Genomic DNA, 15,151 nt, shown 5'->3' on the forward strand with positions numbered 1-15,151 from the left:
AGTTTATGAACTGTTCTGCGAAAAGTAAAAAGACTAATAAAACGCAACACATTGCATCCGTTGCCGGTTTGGCATTTTTGACAGTTCCGGTTTCATTTCGAAACGGGCAGGCAGGTGGGCAGCACGAGACGTTTGAACTTGGTGGTGTGTAAATATAAACACAAGCCCGTTCACTCGGTACCGCGCATTACACGATACGCGGTGCAGCTTGCAACTGCACGCAAACCTGCTTGCGCTAAGTTGTCCGCAACTGCTCCGCACGCAGAGGTCAAAAGAACGCGAGCCTCGGTTTATCTCCATCACCACGTGAAGTGATTCAACACGCTTTCACATAGGCTCGCCCGCAAGCAATGCCCAACGACGATACAACACCTGATGACGTAAGTAGGCGGTGCGGTGTTGGTGTTTTTTTTTTCATTCGGTCGGATATGGTAGTAGCAGCTGGAAAACAAAACGGTTGCCCAGAGAACGGGTGAAAATTTCGAAACATCCAACGACGGGATCGCCCGGCTGCTGTTCCCGGTCCTGGTGACAATGGCGCGGAAGTGGTTTAAAACCTTGTTCTTGCAGATGCCAAACGGCGCTGGTGCAGCAGCGAAACAGTGGCTGCCAGCGAGCCTGATCGATGGCCACGGGCTGGACGATGGGCTCGGGATTGTGCTGCTGAATCGACCGATCCTGCTGGAGAAACACTACTTCACAACGCTATGGAATGGTGGTAAGTGGTTGCTGTAGTGGAGACTTCTTGTCTCTGGAACTTGTAGTAATTTCTTCCATGCTCTACTTACGATTTAATTGCAGCAAAGGTGCGCGTAGCCGTCGACGGTGGAACGAACCGCTGGGTCGACTGGGTGAAGGGCAACATCAACAGCGAACACCTGCTCAAACCGCCCGATCTCGTGACCGGTGATTTCGACTCGTGCAACCAGGAGGCCATGGAGTACGTCGAGCAGCTGAAATGCACGGTACGCTAGCGTGCACGCAGCGCGCAGAAAAGAAAAGTATACGCCGCAGAATTGCTAACAGCCCATTTGCCCTTCCCCTTTCCTGGTGCCTTTTCTCCCCCCCCCCCCCCCACTCCCCAAACACCTGGTGGTTGTCCTCTCTAGAAGGGTTTGTTGTATCTCCCGACCCGACAGATCGTTCACACGCCCGATCAAAATGCGACCGACTTCACCAAATCGCTGAAGGTGCTGAAATCACACGGCCACGACAAGCAGCTGTCGCGCGTGCTGGCCCTCTGCGAATCGTCCGGCCGGCTCGACCAGATAATGGCCAACATCAACACGCTCTACCTGGCGGACGGCATTCTGCCCGGCGTGGACGTGTTTCTGCGATCGAGCAATTCACTGTCCTGGTTGGTGCGGCCGGGCGAGCACACCATCGACATTCCGCAGCGACTCGTGAGCGAGCGGATCTGGTGTTCGCTCGTCCCGATCGGCCAGGGCTGCCAGTGTACGACAGACGGGCTGCGGTGGAATCTGGACGGCAGCAGACCGCTTCAGTTCGGCAGTATTGTAAGTACCTCCAACACGTACGCGACCAACCGGGTACGCATCACGACCGACGGGCCGCTGCTGTGGTCCATGGGAACAACGCCGAAAGATATGTGATAGTAGGGGGAAAAAGGGGGAGAGGAGGATGATTTTACCGTGTGACCTGCTGTGGAAAGCTTCAGAGTAATTGTGGCAAAGCCAGAACTATGTTGCATCGCTTCCTTGGATTTGAATCTAAACGTCTGCCCGGCACGTGCACGGGAGTAAATGATTGCAGTTGCGTCCTGTTGGTATCGTTAAACGTTCCCTGTTAAACTGAAAGGATGGTTTTAAAAGCTTGCATTTTAGTGACCCTTTGTTTGTGTCCCAAAACAACAACAACAAAAAAAAGCTGATTTTATCCGCGGAACATGTATTAAAGCCCTGTACAATGTTGTAAATTTGATAAAAAGCGTGACAAAACTGCCACATGTTGCAAATGTTTTCCAAATTTACTTCCGCGAACTGTGCCCTCGACCTCAACCTACATGTATCACAGACCGTTTCGTTGATTGGATTTTTTTTTATTAAACAAAAATCTCATTGTGTAACCCAAACGCTTAATATCCACCGGGCATCGGAAGCAGCCCGAAACTACCACCTGATCCGCCCGTTCCGCCGCCACCCCGAGGGGCCCGGGACGATCCACCGCGCCGACTCGCCGCCCCACCCCGCTTGGCACCCGTGCCGGCCGCTCCCGCCCGACCTTTGCTGGTGCCGGCGGTAGCCGCCTTCCTTCGTGTCGTCGTTTTGCGGAACTTTTTCGCCCTCGTTCCCCCACCCGCGCCCCAGCTGCCGCGCCGTTTGTAGCCACCCCGGCCGGAACCACCGCCACCACCCTGCGAGGCCGCCCTTGCCAGCGAACCCCAATCGGTTCCATCCATGTCGCCCGCCACACTGCTACCGCCATCGCTGTCGTCCGACTCACCGTCCACCAGCGTGCCGCCCGCCGCCTCCACCTCCTCCTGGTCCTGGGTGTCCATCATAAGCATCAGCTTTTCGGCGGCATAGTTTTGCGTAATTTCTAGCAGCTGCTTGCCGTACTTCTCAAAGTTGGCCTTGGTCACGTGCGGCAGCGTCAGCATTTCGGCCGGCGATTCCGGCAGCTTCTCCGACATGGCCTTCAGCGCCTGTATGTTCATGATCGAGGCGAGCGTCGCGTTCTTCTGCATCGCAATAGCGCGGCAAATTTCGAGCAGATCGTTGTAGCACCGCGTCTGCAGATCCTTCAGCTGGGCGCCGATCTGGGTCGATTCCTGCTGTGCTGCCGCCGCCGCCGCCACGTCACCGGCCGCCCTGCCCGTCAGCTTGCCCCGGCCGGCGTGCTTCTCCTTGATCGAGAACTCGACCCGCACGCGCCGGCTGACGAGCGATTCGATTTTGGTGCCGATGCGCAGGTACGCCTGCGGGATGTCGTTGCTGAAGATCAGGTCCTCCTTCAGGTACTCGTCGATGACGAGCTTGCGCAGCAATCGCTGGATATCGCAGCGCTCCCACGCCTTCAGCTTGCCGTGGTACGCCGTGCGGTTGTGGCCGTTCTCGAGCACCTTCTTGTTTTCGCTCCCCTTCAGCACCTCCACCATGTGGAGCAGGGTGAAGCGGTTCCGGCCACCGCACAGATCGCGCACCGCCTTCGCTATCATGATGCAGTCGTCGGTCACGTTCAGCGTCTTGTAGTTGCCCTGCTGCAGGCAGTTGTCGCACGCGGTTTCGCGGTTCGCGAGGCACTGCTCGCTGGTAAAGTATTCCGCAAAGTACTCCAGCTGCTGCGTCCGCCGGCAGTCGGTCACGTTCTCGCAGTAGTTCACCATCCGGAAGAGATTGTTCATGTGAATCTGTTTCGCTTCCAGCGAAATGGACGTATCGTCTGTGGAAGAGCGTCGGTTAAAGAATGGTCGTTAGGCTAGTGAGCAAAAAAGGCACACGAACAACACACCACTTACTGTCCATCATTTTCCGGTACCGCAGCATGTCCGAGTAGTTGTAGTACAGCACGCACGTGGCGATCTCCCCATCGCGGCCCGCCCGGCCCGACTCCTGGTAGTAGCCTTCGATCGACTTCGGCATACAGTAGTGCAGCACGTACCGCACGTCCGGCTTGTCGATGCCCATGCCGAACGCGATCGTCGCGCACACCACCTTGATCCGGTCGCCGATCCACTCCTTCTGCGTCGCCTCCCGGACACTGTCGCTCAGCCCGGCGTGGTAGCTTTTCGCCTTGATGCCCGCCCGCCGGAACTCGTCCGCCAGCTGGTCACACTCCTTCTTCGACAGACAGTACACGATGCCGGTGTCGCGCGGGAACCGCTTCCGTATTAGCTCAATCATTTCCGCCTTGGTCGAGACGCCCTTCTTCGGCAGCACCAGGTACTTCAGGTTGGGTCGATTGAAACTGCACAAAAACCAGCGCGTATCGCGGGCCAGCTTCAGCTGCGCCAGTATGTCCATCCGTACGCGCGGGTTTGCCGTGGCAGTGAGCGCAATGATCGGCACGGTGGGGAACTGTTCCCGCAGCACGGAAAGCTTCTTGTAGTCGGGGCGGAAGTCGTGGCCCCAGGCAGACACACAGTGCGCCTCGTCGATCACGATGCGCCCAAGCAGCGAGCGGCGGTAGAGCGCGCTGAGCAGGTTCTGAAACTTTGCCGACGAGCTTATCTTCTCCGGCGTCACGTACAGCAGCTTCAGCTCGGGGCAGCTGCTGTACAAATCGTCGTAGATGCGCTGCACGTCGGCCATGTTCGCTTCGCCGGACAGGTGGCCGGCCGGGATGTCGAGCGAGTTCAGTTTCTGCACCTGGTCGAGAATGAGCGACTTCAGCGGGCTGACCACGATCGTCAGCCCGACGGTAAGAACGGCTGGCAGCTGGTAGCAGAGCGATTTGCCACCACCGGTCGGCATTAGCACGAAACAGTCATTGCCCAGCAGTGTGGCATTGATCACCTGCAGCTGGATCGGTCGGAACGTGCGCAAGCCAAACGTTTCCTTAAATGCGACCTGCAGCCGGGCCGAATGCGCATACGACATGCCGTCAAACTCGCCCGTAATGCCGTCGTTGCGGATGCCTTCGTGAAACCGGCCAACGTGCGTCCCGGACGGTTCCATTGCCGCCGAGGAGGATGGTGCGTTGCGGCTGCTAGGCTGTGGCTGGTTCGTGGCCGGCACGGTCAGCTCACCGAACGAATCGTCGTACATGGACGGATCGTACACCTGCCATCCTTCATCGTCCAGCTGGGTGTTGATGTTCTCGATGAACTGTGTATTGCGTGCGGTGGCCGTCACCGGAGGGTCCGGCTCCACCGGGAACGTTATGCGCGGCGGGTCGGGCCGCCGGTACGATGTGTCGGGCGTGACCAGATCGACGGTGCTAAGATTCTTCTGGAACGATCGGCCCTGGTTGATCAATTCCTCCTCCCGGATGCTCTGCAGTATGTCCTCATCATCGAGCAGGTCGTCCTCCTCCGGGGTTCCGTTTGCTGCGAACGGTGACGAGACCGATTTCCGGTCCCGATCACCACTCGCCGGAAGCTCCAACCCGTTCATAATCGTACTAGCGATGGGCTTTTTAAACACAAACATACCACCGCTCCCCGTAGGCTTCGGTCGTCCAATATCGCCCAGTGGTGTGTCTGGATCACTCGCTTTCCGCGCCGTACGGCCGCTTAATTCATCCACCCTTTTCAGCCCGAACTCTTGCTCGATCTCTTCGAAGCGGGATTTCGCGGGCGTAAAACTGTCCTGCCTCCGTCGGGCAGGTTCGTCAAGCGGCAGTGTACTTTCGATAACGTCATGTACCTCGTCGAGCGAGTGGTGATCGTCAAACGGTAGATCGTACAGGATCGGTGGACACGCTCCGGTGCTCGGTGTGCTTGTGGAAGGTTTGTTGGCCGCCTTCTGGGATGTCGGTTGAGAGGAGGAGCTTGTCGTGCTCTTCGTCGCGCTGCTCAGCGTACTCGTTTGCGACAATCGTTGCTTGCCGGACAACACACGATCGTACACTTTGATCTTTCCCCGTATGGTGTCGATGGTTGATTTTAATCGTTCGAAGCAACCAACGTTAAAGTGTTTGTCGATGCGCCGGAAGCTCTCGCCCGGCACCTGGCCGAGCAGATCGAAGAAGTGGTTTAGCAATCCTAGCTCCGCTTTCTCCAGAAACTGTACATTCTTCCGTATCTCGCGTTCTTGTGATGTTTTTTGGTTGTAACCGGCACTACTCGAAATCTCGTCCAGGTACGCGCTTAACGCTGGATCAAACCGTATGCTTGCCGTCCCCTTGTCCGGACTAAGTAAACGCTGTAGTGCAGTGGTGGTTGTGGTGGTGGCAGGAGTATTACTGCTAGGCTTTATCAATGTTTCACTTGCTTTGGCCGCCGGTAATACGGCTGGACCACCACCAAGCGGAGTGGAAGTTGTGTGGGTTATTTTCTTCTGCACAAAATCATCGTCCTCGTCCACCTCGTCAAATGAGCCACCAAACACACTGTCCTTGTTTAATTCCAACGAAATGCGGTTGGCTTTCTGCTGCTTGAACTCAAACCTTGGCACCTTGACGGGGCTGACCGGTTTGGTGGCGAGCTTGTGCAGATTCGCTTGCAGCTTCTTCGTCGCTTCCACATAACGTTCATCGGTCGACAGATTCAGCTCGATTGGGTCGTAATTTATCGGCTTCAGCGAAGGCACGCTGCAATTCTCCACCATCAAATCGAACTCGTCCAAGCTCGGTCGGAAGGTCGCGGTCGACTTCTGTTCCTCGATTTGCTCCTTGAAAATGTTTCGCGGCGGAAGACGCTTCACCGTCTCGTCGCGGACGGGTTTGGCAGGCGAGCGGTTCGAATCATCCGAGTCACTGTTTACCAGATTTACAAATGTGCTGGGTTGCCGCTACAATGCGGGGAAAGAGAGCTCTGGTTATAAAGCCGGTGGGCGAAACAACACAACGTCGCAACTTACCGAGAGGGGAGTTTTTGGTTTGAAAATACTTGGCGAGTTTGTTAGCTTCATCTGTTCGCAGAAAGTGGTGGAACTAATTTGATGCTCGGTTTCAGTTGGAGTGCTAGCATAAAACAAATGGATATTACCTTTATAACTTAGTTTATATGCAACAAGCCCACTACACGGACGTCTTATTACCTTGATTCTTCCTTGGTAGATGATGGTTTCTCTTTCTTGGATACATAGCTTTTTAAGCTCATCTGCTTCATCGGTTCAGCGCGGTTAATTGCCGAGCCTTTTTTAGACATTTTGCATGATTTACAAACACTTTACACGCATTCGCTTGTTCAATTCTCGCAAGTACGGTTAACGCATTGTTTACCGGGAGGCGCGCGCCCGCTCTGGCTGTTTGTTTGGATGGTTCTTGACAGCTGTCAGTTTCAGCTGCGGTTGCTTCGAGTGCTGGCAGAGTGGCCAGATAGTTTTTACGGTTTTCGATAGGCGCATCAATATTTTATCGGTAGTTGTCGGTAGGAGTTTAAGATTTTTTCAGTAGGTTTAAAAGTGTTAACGAAGCTAACGAAAATCTATGATTTTCGGTAGGATGAAAGAAAAATCGGTCGTTTTAGGGGGCTCATCTGTGAGTCGGTAGACATATCAAAAATCGGTAGGAATACAGATAAATAGGTATTTCTGGTCACTCGGAGTCCTCTCGATAGGTTCATTTGTTGTGACATCTTGCACACGTAAACAAACCAGGAAGTTGTTGTTTCGCACGCAAGTTTATCAAATTCCACATTCCTCTGCAGCATGGGATTTCCCCCGCGGGAATTTCCACTAATTGCGATCGCGCATTAAAACACTTTCGTCGAAGCACAGTTGTTGGTGCATGTTCTGCCCCATCATGTCCAAACCCGACGGTCAGCACACCGAGATGGATGGAAAACCGAGCAGGCTGAGCGCGGCCACCACCGTTCCGCCCCTTTCCAACTTTGTCTACATCTACGACATTCCGCGGATGGAGAAGAAACGGCTGGCCGCCCTGCTTGAGGTAAACAACAAGTGGTACGAGCTGGGCGAAAAACAAATGGGCTACAGTACGGTCGAGCTGGATGTAAGTATGGCCGCCCCCAACGAGAGCCCTGGCCTTTCTCAACCGTTCACACTTTCCCGCACCCAACCAGAGTACGCAACGATGCTGTCAACGGAACAATCGATCGCCTGCAGAACAACTGCTGGACAAGTGGGGCAATTACAACCACACCATCACCGAGCTGTTTGTCGTGCTGTCGCGCGAAAAGCTGTACAACTGTATGGAGCTGATCAAACGGTACGTCGATCCACGGTACCATGTGCTGATCAAAGAGTCGGCGAGCGACGGCCGGAACGCTGTCGCCAATATGGCCACCTTCTCCGGTGCGAACAATAATGCGAAGGTACCGAACGGGCACCGTGCCGCGCATCGATTAAATGATGGTGCAGCGGACCAGAAAGTTAATGGTGGTGATGGTGCTGCTGCGGTTGCGGCTGCGGCTGCTACGAACGATAAAAGCAATCCGACCAATTCGAAGGAAAACTCACCCTTCGCAAACGAGCTAGCCGATCTGACCAGCTTGATACCGAAGATCAGCTACGAGGAGCTGACGGCCGCTACGGACAACTGGAGCGAGCGGAATATTCTCGGCAAGGGCGGCTTCGGGACGGTGTATCGGGGCAACTTTAAGCACACCTTCATGGCCATCAAAAAGATTGACTACAACAAGGTAAAGTCGAGCGAGGCGGAGCGAATACAGCTGCAGCAAAGCTTCAACGAGCTGCGGTTCCTGAACTCGTGTCGCCATGACAACATCGTGCCGCTGTTTGGATACTGCATAGAGAGTAGGTATTTGGGGTATGGTCGGTTTGATCTGAGCACATAATTGCCTACACTGTCCTGTACACTGCTAGAGGAACCCTGCTTGGTGTACCAGTTCATGCCGGGAGGATCGCTGGACAAAAGCTTGTTTGCACGCCGGCCTGCCTCTCCGCTCACTTGGCGGGAGCGCATGAACATTGCAATTGGAACGGCAAGGTAATAGGCATCGTGATCGTTGCCCCTAACTACCATCACTATAGCAGACTTTTTCTTTTGTTTTGCTTTGCTCCAGAGGGCTCCAGTATCTGCACACGTTCGGCGACAAACCGTTCATACACGGTGACATCAAACCGGGCAACATACTGCTGAACGAGTACAAGCAGCCGCGCATCGGTGACTTTGGGCTGACGCGCCAGGGTGCGGTACAGGATTCGGCCACCGTTGTGTCCCGCGTCTACGGCACCCGGCCGTACATTCCGAAGGAGTTTTACGATCGGCGCGAGCTCAGCACCAAGGTGGACACGTACAGCTTCGGCGTGGTGCTGTATGAGATCGGCACCGGGCTGCGGGCGTGGGACGAGCGCCGGACGGAGAAACATCTGAAGGACTACATTGCCCGGGCCGTGCAGGAGCAGATGCATGTGACGCAGCTGGCCGACCAATCGCTGCCGATGGATGCGGAAGCACTGATGTGCTGCTTCAAGCTGCTGCAGGTCGGGCGTGTGTGTACCGCCGACGATCCGAAACAGCGGCCCGATATGGTCGGCGTCATGTGGCAGCTCAGTGCTACGTAAGGGAGGGATGGTAAGTAAAAGTGACTCGTTCTAAACTGGGCGATCCGTCTAAAGAATGACATCATTCCGGTAGCTTCACACGGTAGTGTTAGTAGTATGTGCCTTAACTGTATTTTAACTCCAAGTTTCAACGTACTACGTGTAGTTTTAATTTTTTTTTTGTAAAATAAATTTTCGGATAGATTGTATGCGGGATGGTTTTTGTACAATGCAAATTTTAATTGTTTTTAAATAGTTTTTTTTTGTTTTGTTTTCATTTATTTTCTGTTATTGTTTCCAATAGTTTTATCATCAGTGATAATCATAGTTACCATACTCGATAGTTGTTGTTACACTACAGTGTTCTGTTATGTCCCTATTTTCGTACTGTTTCTTGTTTTTTTCTTCTTCTTTTTCTTGCTTTCTCAATTTTGTCCACCGTTTTCTCTTCCTGTACTTCACGACACAGTCGTTTTTTCGTTTTACAAAGATCACGCTCACACCCTTTTACATGCGTTGTACTGTTACACGCCTTCGGCCATTCCTGTTTTGCTTATGCTAGTTATCTGCTCTTGCTTTCATTTTTGTTGTGTGGCTTAGTGTTTGCTCGCCTCGTAAGACCACAAACACAATTCTTGCGAGACGTTGCGCTTTGCTTATTTGTACCATTTTGTTCGCTTGAATGTGTGTTTGTGTGTACGTTTTCCCCTGCTCCATTTTGTTTGTTTGTCTGTTTGTTTCTCCTTTTAGTAAATGTTTCTTTTTTTTTTGATTTACATACCCGTCTATCACACACCAACACGCACACACTGGCTACTAAGTGAAACGCTAGACAGTTTAGTAAACATTTACTTTTCTTTCCTGCTTTCTAATTTGTTCCATCGCAAATGCAGCCTTTGTGGCGGCCACCATTGGCTGATTGATTGATTCGGTTCGGTTGTGAAAATAGTGTGTATGTGTGTGAGGGTGATTTCCCTTGTAGATAGTGCCCGATTTTTTTTGTTATCTACAACATGGTATACTACCGACCACTAGGTTTTCGTTTTTTCTGCTTGTCATTCATCAATGCTGTTCCCGTTTAGTTATGTTTGATTTATACTTTTTATTGTAATTTTGTGTGTTTGTTGTTTTTTTTTGTGTTGTTGTTGTTTTAAATACTGTACAATACATAATAAACTTAGTGGCTTATACAATAGAAAATAAAACAAATTAAAACAAACCCGCCTCTCTTTCCCTCTTTCCCTTTTCTCTCTATACAAACCGTTCACAATCGCTTTCCCATTTTTTTTTTGTTTAAATACACTCTCGCTATCCTTTTCTACTTATCAGTCACTTTTTTTTTGCTTTGTTACTTGTAATGCCTTTCATTTTCGATTTTCTTTTTGTTTTCATAGTTCTTATTGTTTGTTTTCTTGTGTGTCTATGTGTGTGTGTGTGTGTTTGTTGTAGGTTAAAAATAGTTGTTTACCTCTTCTGCTCGGCCTTGGCCTACTGTTCTCCATTTACCATACAAATAGGGTAGGGATGGTAGTGTGAAGTTCTGTCCAACACACACACACACACACGCACACACACGCACACACGCAAGACACATTCGTTGTGTAAACGTTTCTAGTTTTCTTTGTAACTGTTTCGTTTCATGTCTCTGGCCTTCACTCTGCGCCTTCTTTCTGTGGGAAGAGGACAGATAGTAAAAATTACCTTCCTCTTCCTAATCTATTAAAAATGATAAATACACACACACTCATTCCATTCCATTGCTCCTTTCTCTGACTGATTGCGCTGTTCCATTTCCACTCTCCCTCCTGTTTGCAACACTGTCCGCACCTTACACATACATCTCCTCTACAATATATGTACAGTACAAAAATATATATAAACGTTTTGTTTTCTGTTTGGTTTTACAAATTGTGTACGTAAAAGTGCCATTTTCTCGTGTTGGTTGCTTACTCTGTGCATATTTACCTTCCTGTACGACAAGACACTATCTTTTTTTCTTTTTTTTTTTACTAGCTTCGTTTTCCATTTTCCTTTTCAGCTTTTTTCTTCAGCTTCGCTCTGCTGTAAACCCTCTAATCCGTTGGGTTTTTACACCATTGATAGCATACATTTAGGTATAGTTTCATAAACTATCCTGTTTCGTTTGTTTATGTGTATGTATGTGTGTGTGTGTTTTTTTTCCTCTTCTTTTCTGCATTTTACTATGCACTACAGATGTCAGTTTGTGACTGAAGAGGTCTGAATAATCCTCTTTGTGGTACTTTCAAATGATTGTTTTTGTTTGTGTGCCCTTTGCTCTGTCTGTTTCATGTTTGCATTACCCACGCCCGAATGCAAGTACACTCTTTTAACAGCAAGTACCCCCTTTTGCTTTTTTCTATCTTCTAAGCTCCTGTGAAGTGTAATTTGCCATTTGTTTTTTTTTTGCTGACTATTGCTGACTATTCGTGACTATACGTTCGTGTAAAATTGTTTCCCATGGTTGAATGCCAGTTTTGGTTTCTTTTTACCATTCGGCCCTTAAATCTTTCCCGCATTGAAACCACCCTCCCTTCTATTGCACTATATTAAACACAAAACGCTTCTGCTACATTACTTTGTGGTTGACATTAATTGGTACTGTGGGTATTCCTTTAGCCTCCGTGTTGCGGCGTGTTCTACTACTTCTGCTGTGAACATACACACACACACACACGCGACCACACAAAAGGACACAAAAGGATACACTCACACACACACACGCGTTCACACAGTAAAAGACACATCCATGCACATCGAAACACGTGAACTATTCTAACACAACACACAGTGATCGTAGCAACCGAAGTAGTTGTGGTTGCTGCAGTAAGAGCGATAGTTGTTGTTAGGTTCCGCTCCCTAGTATAATAGTGGTAGTAGTAGTAGTAGTTTGAAATAGCAGTAGAAACTGCGAGATAGTAGCACAAACACACACCAATCTCCTAAAGCTCCTCTATCCCATCCCCACTAAATTGATCCAGTTGAATGGGGGGGGGGGGGTTTACGGCAGGGAGAGTATTTCTTCCCATTTTTACAAAGTGGATTTTTTGTATTCTACTACATCGATTGTTACTGGTCACATTGCTCTAAAGCTTCGTTGCCGCGACAGCCGCTATGCGCTATGTGTACGAGTTAGAGTTTAGCCTTGCCCCTGCACACTTATCTCGTGTTCTCCGTATGTGTTGTGTGTGTGAATTTCTACTTACAAAATGTTTCGTTTTTGTTTGTTTTTCAAGTTACTTTTGCTACTGGCTGCTTCCTACCCCCCTGTTTCGGCCCAATTCTGCAAAAAGTCTCACAACGGGATCGAAACGGGACGAGAAATGCGCGCGGGTGGACAGAGCACACCCGACAACCCCCCACCATATCACCCTCCCGAATGCGTGAGTATCGAGTTTCTGACCGAATGTGGTGAGAAAGAGGAAGAAATTGCGAAACCGATTCGTATATAATTTGCACACGTCTCTTCTGTTTTTTCTTCGTCTTCTGCATGCTTTGTTCCTTTGCTTGTTTTGTTTCCTCTCTATGCTTTCACAGCCATACTACACACCTCGCATATGTACCTATTAAAAAAAAACACACACGCACACACACATGTGTGCATCGTGTGACTAATTGGTCATGATGCAGGACTCTTGTGTTAGCCTGCTGTGTTGATGAACGGTCGATGTTCGATTTTGTTGGTGCCCTTCGTGGATTACGGCGATACAAAAAAGTATACGAGAAGAGGAAAAGAGCTAACGCTACCGCTAGACTACGCTATATTGTCTCGGGTTTGTGAGTTTTGTGGCTGTAACATCCGTTTTCCTTTCTGTGCTTTGCTGAATGGGTTCCTGGCTGTGTGTTTGTGTGTGTGGGGGGGGGGGGGGGGGGGGGCTGTGCACTCACACGCACACCGTTAAAACTACCACCACTTAAACAAGGAACTAGTAGCTGTTATTGTGTTTTGTATCGTACTATAATTTCCTCCGTTGCCGTTGCAAAACACGGTTTTCCCTTTCCCTATGCTATTGTAGGGGTTCGTCGCCTGTACCATCCGGTTCCGGTTATCGGCGGGATGATGATTCTGCACGCTCTTGCACGGTGACGCGGAAACGGATTGATTGCCCAGTGTTGGCACCTATCACATTCAAGACGCATATAGGATTCCGTTAAGTAGCTTGGTTCTTTTCCGCATTCCTCACATTCAGGCTCCAGTACAGCAAACTGTAAATAATAAAAAGAAAAGGATAACAGCTCAGTTGGATCATCCAATTTTGGTACAGTTTTAGCGCATCGCGCCAAACACTTGCCTCTCACTGGTGCACTGGTACCCTTTCGAGGTGTATAAAAAAACGGCTGCCCTTTCTACCCCTGCGACAAGGACACTGTTTTTTGTTCCATCACTATTCCACCTCTATTTCAGCCATCCCTGTGCTCCAGAGCTTTGGTCCCACAGGCGTGGATGGCTGATCTGCGGGACCGTACGGCAGGTGTGTTGTTGTGGTTCTTGTCCAAAGTAAGTGTCCACGGAAAACGGCGCCAACGGCGATCTCGAATCACTTTCCATCCACTGCTGTTTGCTGCTTCGGCAAATCTCTACAACGTGCACGTGTGCACACACATACACACACACACACACACACAAACGCGCTCCAAACAAACACTCACACCTTATCACTCTACACGCAGACCCCTTAGTGAGTTAAATGCAGCTGCAAACGATTGCCACCATTCGGCGGTGCGAGCTCGATCGTTGCCAATCCGTTCGAACCCTGCTGTATCATGCGCAGTCCTTGCGAAGTCGGCACCAGTATCGGGCTGTAGACAACGCCCTAGCGGAAAGAAGGAAAAGTGCACGGAAGAGTAAAGTTAATGCCACCGTTCCGAAACAGCACCCGTTGCTCCCGAAAACCTGCCGGCTACCTACCATCTTGCTGTCCTTGTCCAGCGGGGCCAGTGCGAACGTGTTACCATTCATGATCGTGATAACCTTCGTTCCCGGTGGGTCGAGGGCCGTAGCGCCAACAACGGCCTGTGTACTGTGGTTGGTGGGTTGCGATTGCGATGCGATAATCTCAAGCTTACTATTATCAGTCCGTACGGTACCGTTCTTGCCGATCGTACCGTTGATCAGTTCTTTGCTGCCGCCGGTTGGCACGTGCACCGTAGTCGTCGCCGCCGTAGACGTCGGCATCGATGGTGCGATCGTCGCCGCACTGTACATCGATCTGGCGATCGTGCCGACGATGGTGGTAGTGTTGGCGGCACCGGTACTACTACTGCTAGTGTTACTGTTACTATGACTACTACTGCTGCTGCTGCTGCTGCTGCTAATGCTGCCACCACCGATGGGACCATTGTGGCTGGTCAGCTGAAGCGGCCCGCCGGCGCCCGCGGTTGCGATGGCGAGCGAGGCGGGACCGCTGCCGGTGACCAACCCGTTGCTCACCGCGCTCGATGTAACGTTCAGGTTCAGTGGGATAGTCTGGATGGCGGCCGGGGAGGAACCGCCTGCGGTGGATGCTGCCAGCAGCTGCGAATGGGCGATGCCCACGATGTTGGCCGTGCCGTTTGCTGCGAAGCGGAAAGGAAGCAATCTTAGGGGGAGGAGTTCACGGAGCGGCTTGTGCTTGTGCGACTTACCACCAACGATGACGGGTAGTGGGGCGGTGGTCGCTGTCGCCGTGCCGTTGAGCGTCACGTTCGCACCGTTTACCATCGCCAGCGAGGCACTGGTCAGGTTCAGCCCGTTCAGCTGGCCCGCCGCCGTAATCTTGAGCCCGTTGGGCGCCGCCGGCTCCGCACCAGCGGTGCCCTTGGTGGTGAGCGAGAGGGGAGCCATCAGGCTGGCGGCTGCTGCGGACGATACCGATAAGCTGGAGGCGGCCGACGACGATGGCGACGCGGATGACAGCGACGAGGCGGGTGAGGTCGAGCTGCGATTCAGGGCCGGGCTGGCCCGCGATGGCGATGACACGGAGAGCACCGGCGAGATGGTCGTCTGAAGCTGCAAACGCAAAGCAAGGGCACCGGATGTACCGGGGTAGCTTCGGGTTAGC

General features: G+C 51.4%; 4 protein-coding genes across 14 annotated transcripts in view; 2 read left to right on the plus strand and 2 right to left on the minus strand.

Moving 5' to 3' along the window:
* The first annotated feature begins 80 nt into the window (after nucleotides 1-80).
* LOC121591015 (thiamin pyrophosphokinase 1) lies at nucleotides 81-1,964 on the plus strand. 3 transcript variants are annotated; one of them, XM_041911307.1, is made up of 4 exons: nucleotides 81-380; nucleotides 571-718; nucleotides 802-965; nucleotides 1,110-1,964. In XM_041911307.1, exons 1-4 carry the CDS (start codon nucleotides 351-353, stop codon nucleotides 1,611-1,613), a joined length of 846 nt encoding a protein of 281 aa, XP_041767241.1. In that variant the 5' UTR covers nucleotides 81-350; the 3' UTR covers nucleotides 1,614-1,964. The 3 variants fall into 3 exon arrangements, with proteins under 3 accessions (XP_041767241.1, XP_041767240.1, XP_041767242.1); XM_041911306.1 differs by lacking the exon at nucleotides 81-380 and having other exon boundaries at nucleotides 390-718; XM_041911308.1 differs by lacking the exon at nucleotides 81-380 and having other exon boundaries at nucleotides 392-718; nucleotides 1,140-1,964.
* A 48-nt stretch (nucleotides 1,965-2,012) lies between these two features.
* LOC121591011 (Bloom syndrome protein homolog) lies at nucleotides 2,013-6,943 on the minus strand. The gene is made up of 4 exons (XM_041911301.1): nucleotides 6,663-6,943; nucleotides 6,483-6,585; nucleotides 3,479-6,413; nucleotides 2,013-3,402 (listed from the first exon to the last, which is right to left on the minus strand). Exons 1-4 carry the CDS (start codon nucleotides 6,770-6,772, stop codon nucleotides 2,096-2,098), a joined length of 4,455 nt encoding a protein of 1,484 aa, XP_041767235.1. The 5' UTR covers nucleotides 6,773-6,943; the 3' UTR covers nucleotides 2,013-2,095.
* Nucleotides 6,944-7,180: 237 nt separating this feature from the next.
* Nucleotides 7,181-12,546, plus strand: LOC121603488 (serine/threonine-protein kinase pelle). 2 transcript variants are annotated; one of them, XM_041932277.1, is made up of 5 exons: nucleotides 7,181-7,578; nucleotides 7,649-8,342; nucleotides 8,412-8,535; nucleotides 8,612-9,123; nucleotides 12,347-12,546. In XM_041932277.1, exons 1-4 carry the CDS (start codon nucleotides 7,354-7,356, stop codon nucleotides 9,111-9,113), a joined length of 1,545 nt encoding a protein of 514 aa, XP_041788211.1. In that variant the 5' UTR covers nucleotides 7,181-7,353; the 3' UTR covers nucleotides 9,114-9,123; nucleotides 12,347-12,546. The 2 variants fall into 2 exon arrangements, with proteins under 2 accessions (XP_041788211.1, XP_041788210.1); XM_041932276.1 differs by lacking the exon at nucleotides 12,347-12,546 and having other exon boundaries at nucleotides 8,612-9,334.
* Nucleotides 12,547-13,673: 1,127 nt separating this feature from the next.
* LOC121603485 (putative GPI-anchored protein pfl2) overlaps nucleotides 13,674-15,151 on the minus strand; it is a 63,839-nt gene continuing 62,361 nt past the window's right edge. For all 8 annotated transcript variants that reach the window (XM_041932272.1, XM_041932270.1, XM_041932268.1 and 5 more), the window contains 3 exons: nucleotides 14,736-15,099; nucleotides 14,020-14,666; nucleotides 13,674-13,924 (listed from right to left, as the gene is read on the minus strand). In XM_041932272.1, the coding sequence (XP_041788206.1) occupies nucleotides 13,787-13,924; nucleotides 14,020-14,666; nucleotides 14,736-15,099 (1,149 nt within the window). In that variant the 3' untranslated portion in view covers nucleotides 13,674-13,786. The remainder of the gene's footprint in view (nucleotides 13,925-14,019; nucleotides 14,667-14,735; nucleotides 15,100-15,151) is intronic.

Source organism: Anopheles merus, chromosome 2R (assembly GCF_017562075.2).
Source record: "Anopheles merus strain MAF chromosome 2R, AmerM5.1, whole genome shotgun sequence".
Lineage (NCBI taxonomy): Eukaryota > Metazoa > Arthropoda > Insecta > Diptera > Culicidae > Anopheles > Anopheles merus.

Coding starts and splice junctions, on each gene's coding strand:
- LOC121603488 (XM_041932277.1), top strand. CDS start 7,354: ATGTTCTGCCCCATCATGTCCAAACCCGACGGTCAGCACACCGAGATG. Junction 7,579..7,648: donor ACAGTACGGTCGAGCTGGAT/GTAAGTATGGCC, acceptor GCACCCAACCAG/AGTACGCAACGATGCTGTCA. Junction 8,343..8,411: donor GTTTGGATACTGCATAGAGA/GTAGGTATTTGG, acceptor GTACACTGCTAG/AGGAACCCTGCTTGGTGTAC.
- LOC121591011 (XM_041911301.1), bottom strand. CDS start 6,772: ATGTCTAAAAAAGGCTCGGCAATTAACCGCGCTGAACCGATGAAGCAG. Junction 6,414..6,482: donor AACCAAAAACTCCCCTCTCG/GTAAGTTGCGAC, acceptor CCCGCATTGTAG/CGGCAACCCAGCACATTTGT. Junction 3,403..3,478: donor GTACCGGAAAATGATGGACA/GTAAGTGGTGTG, acceptor GCTCTTCCACAG/ACGATACGTCCATTTCGCTG.
- LOC121591015 (XM_041911306.1), top strand. CDS start 535: ATGGCGCGGAAGTGGTTTAAAACCTTGTTCTTGCAGATGCCAAACGGC. Junction 719..801: donor CACAACGCTATGGAATGGTG/GTAAGTGGTTGC, acceptor ATTTAATTGCAG/CAAAGGTGCGCGTAGCCGTC. Junction 966..1,109: donor TCGAGCAGCTGAAATGCACG/GTACGCTAGCGT, acceptor TGTCCTCTCTAG/AAGGGTTTGTTGTATCTCCC.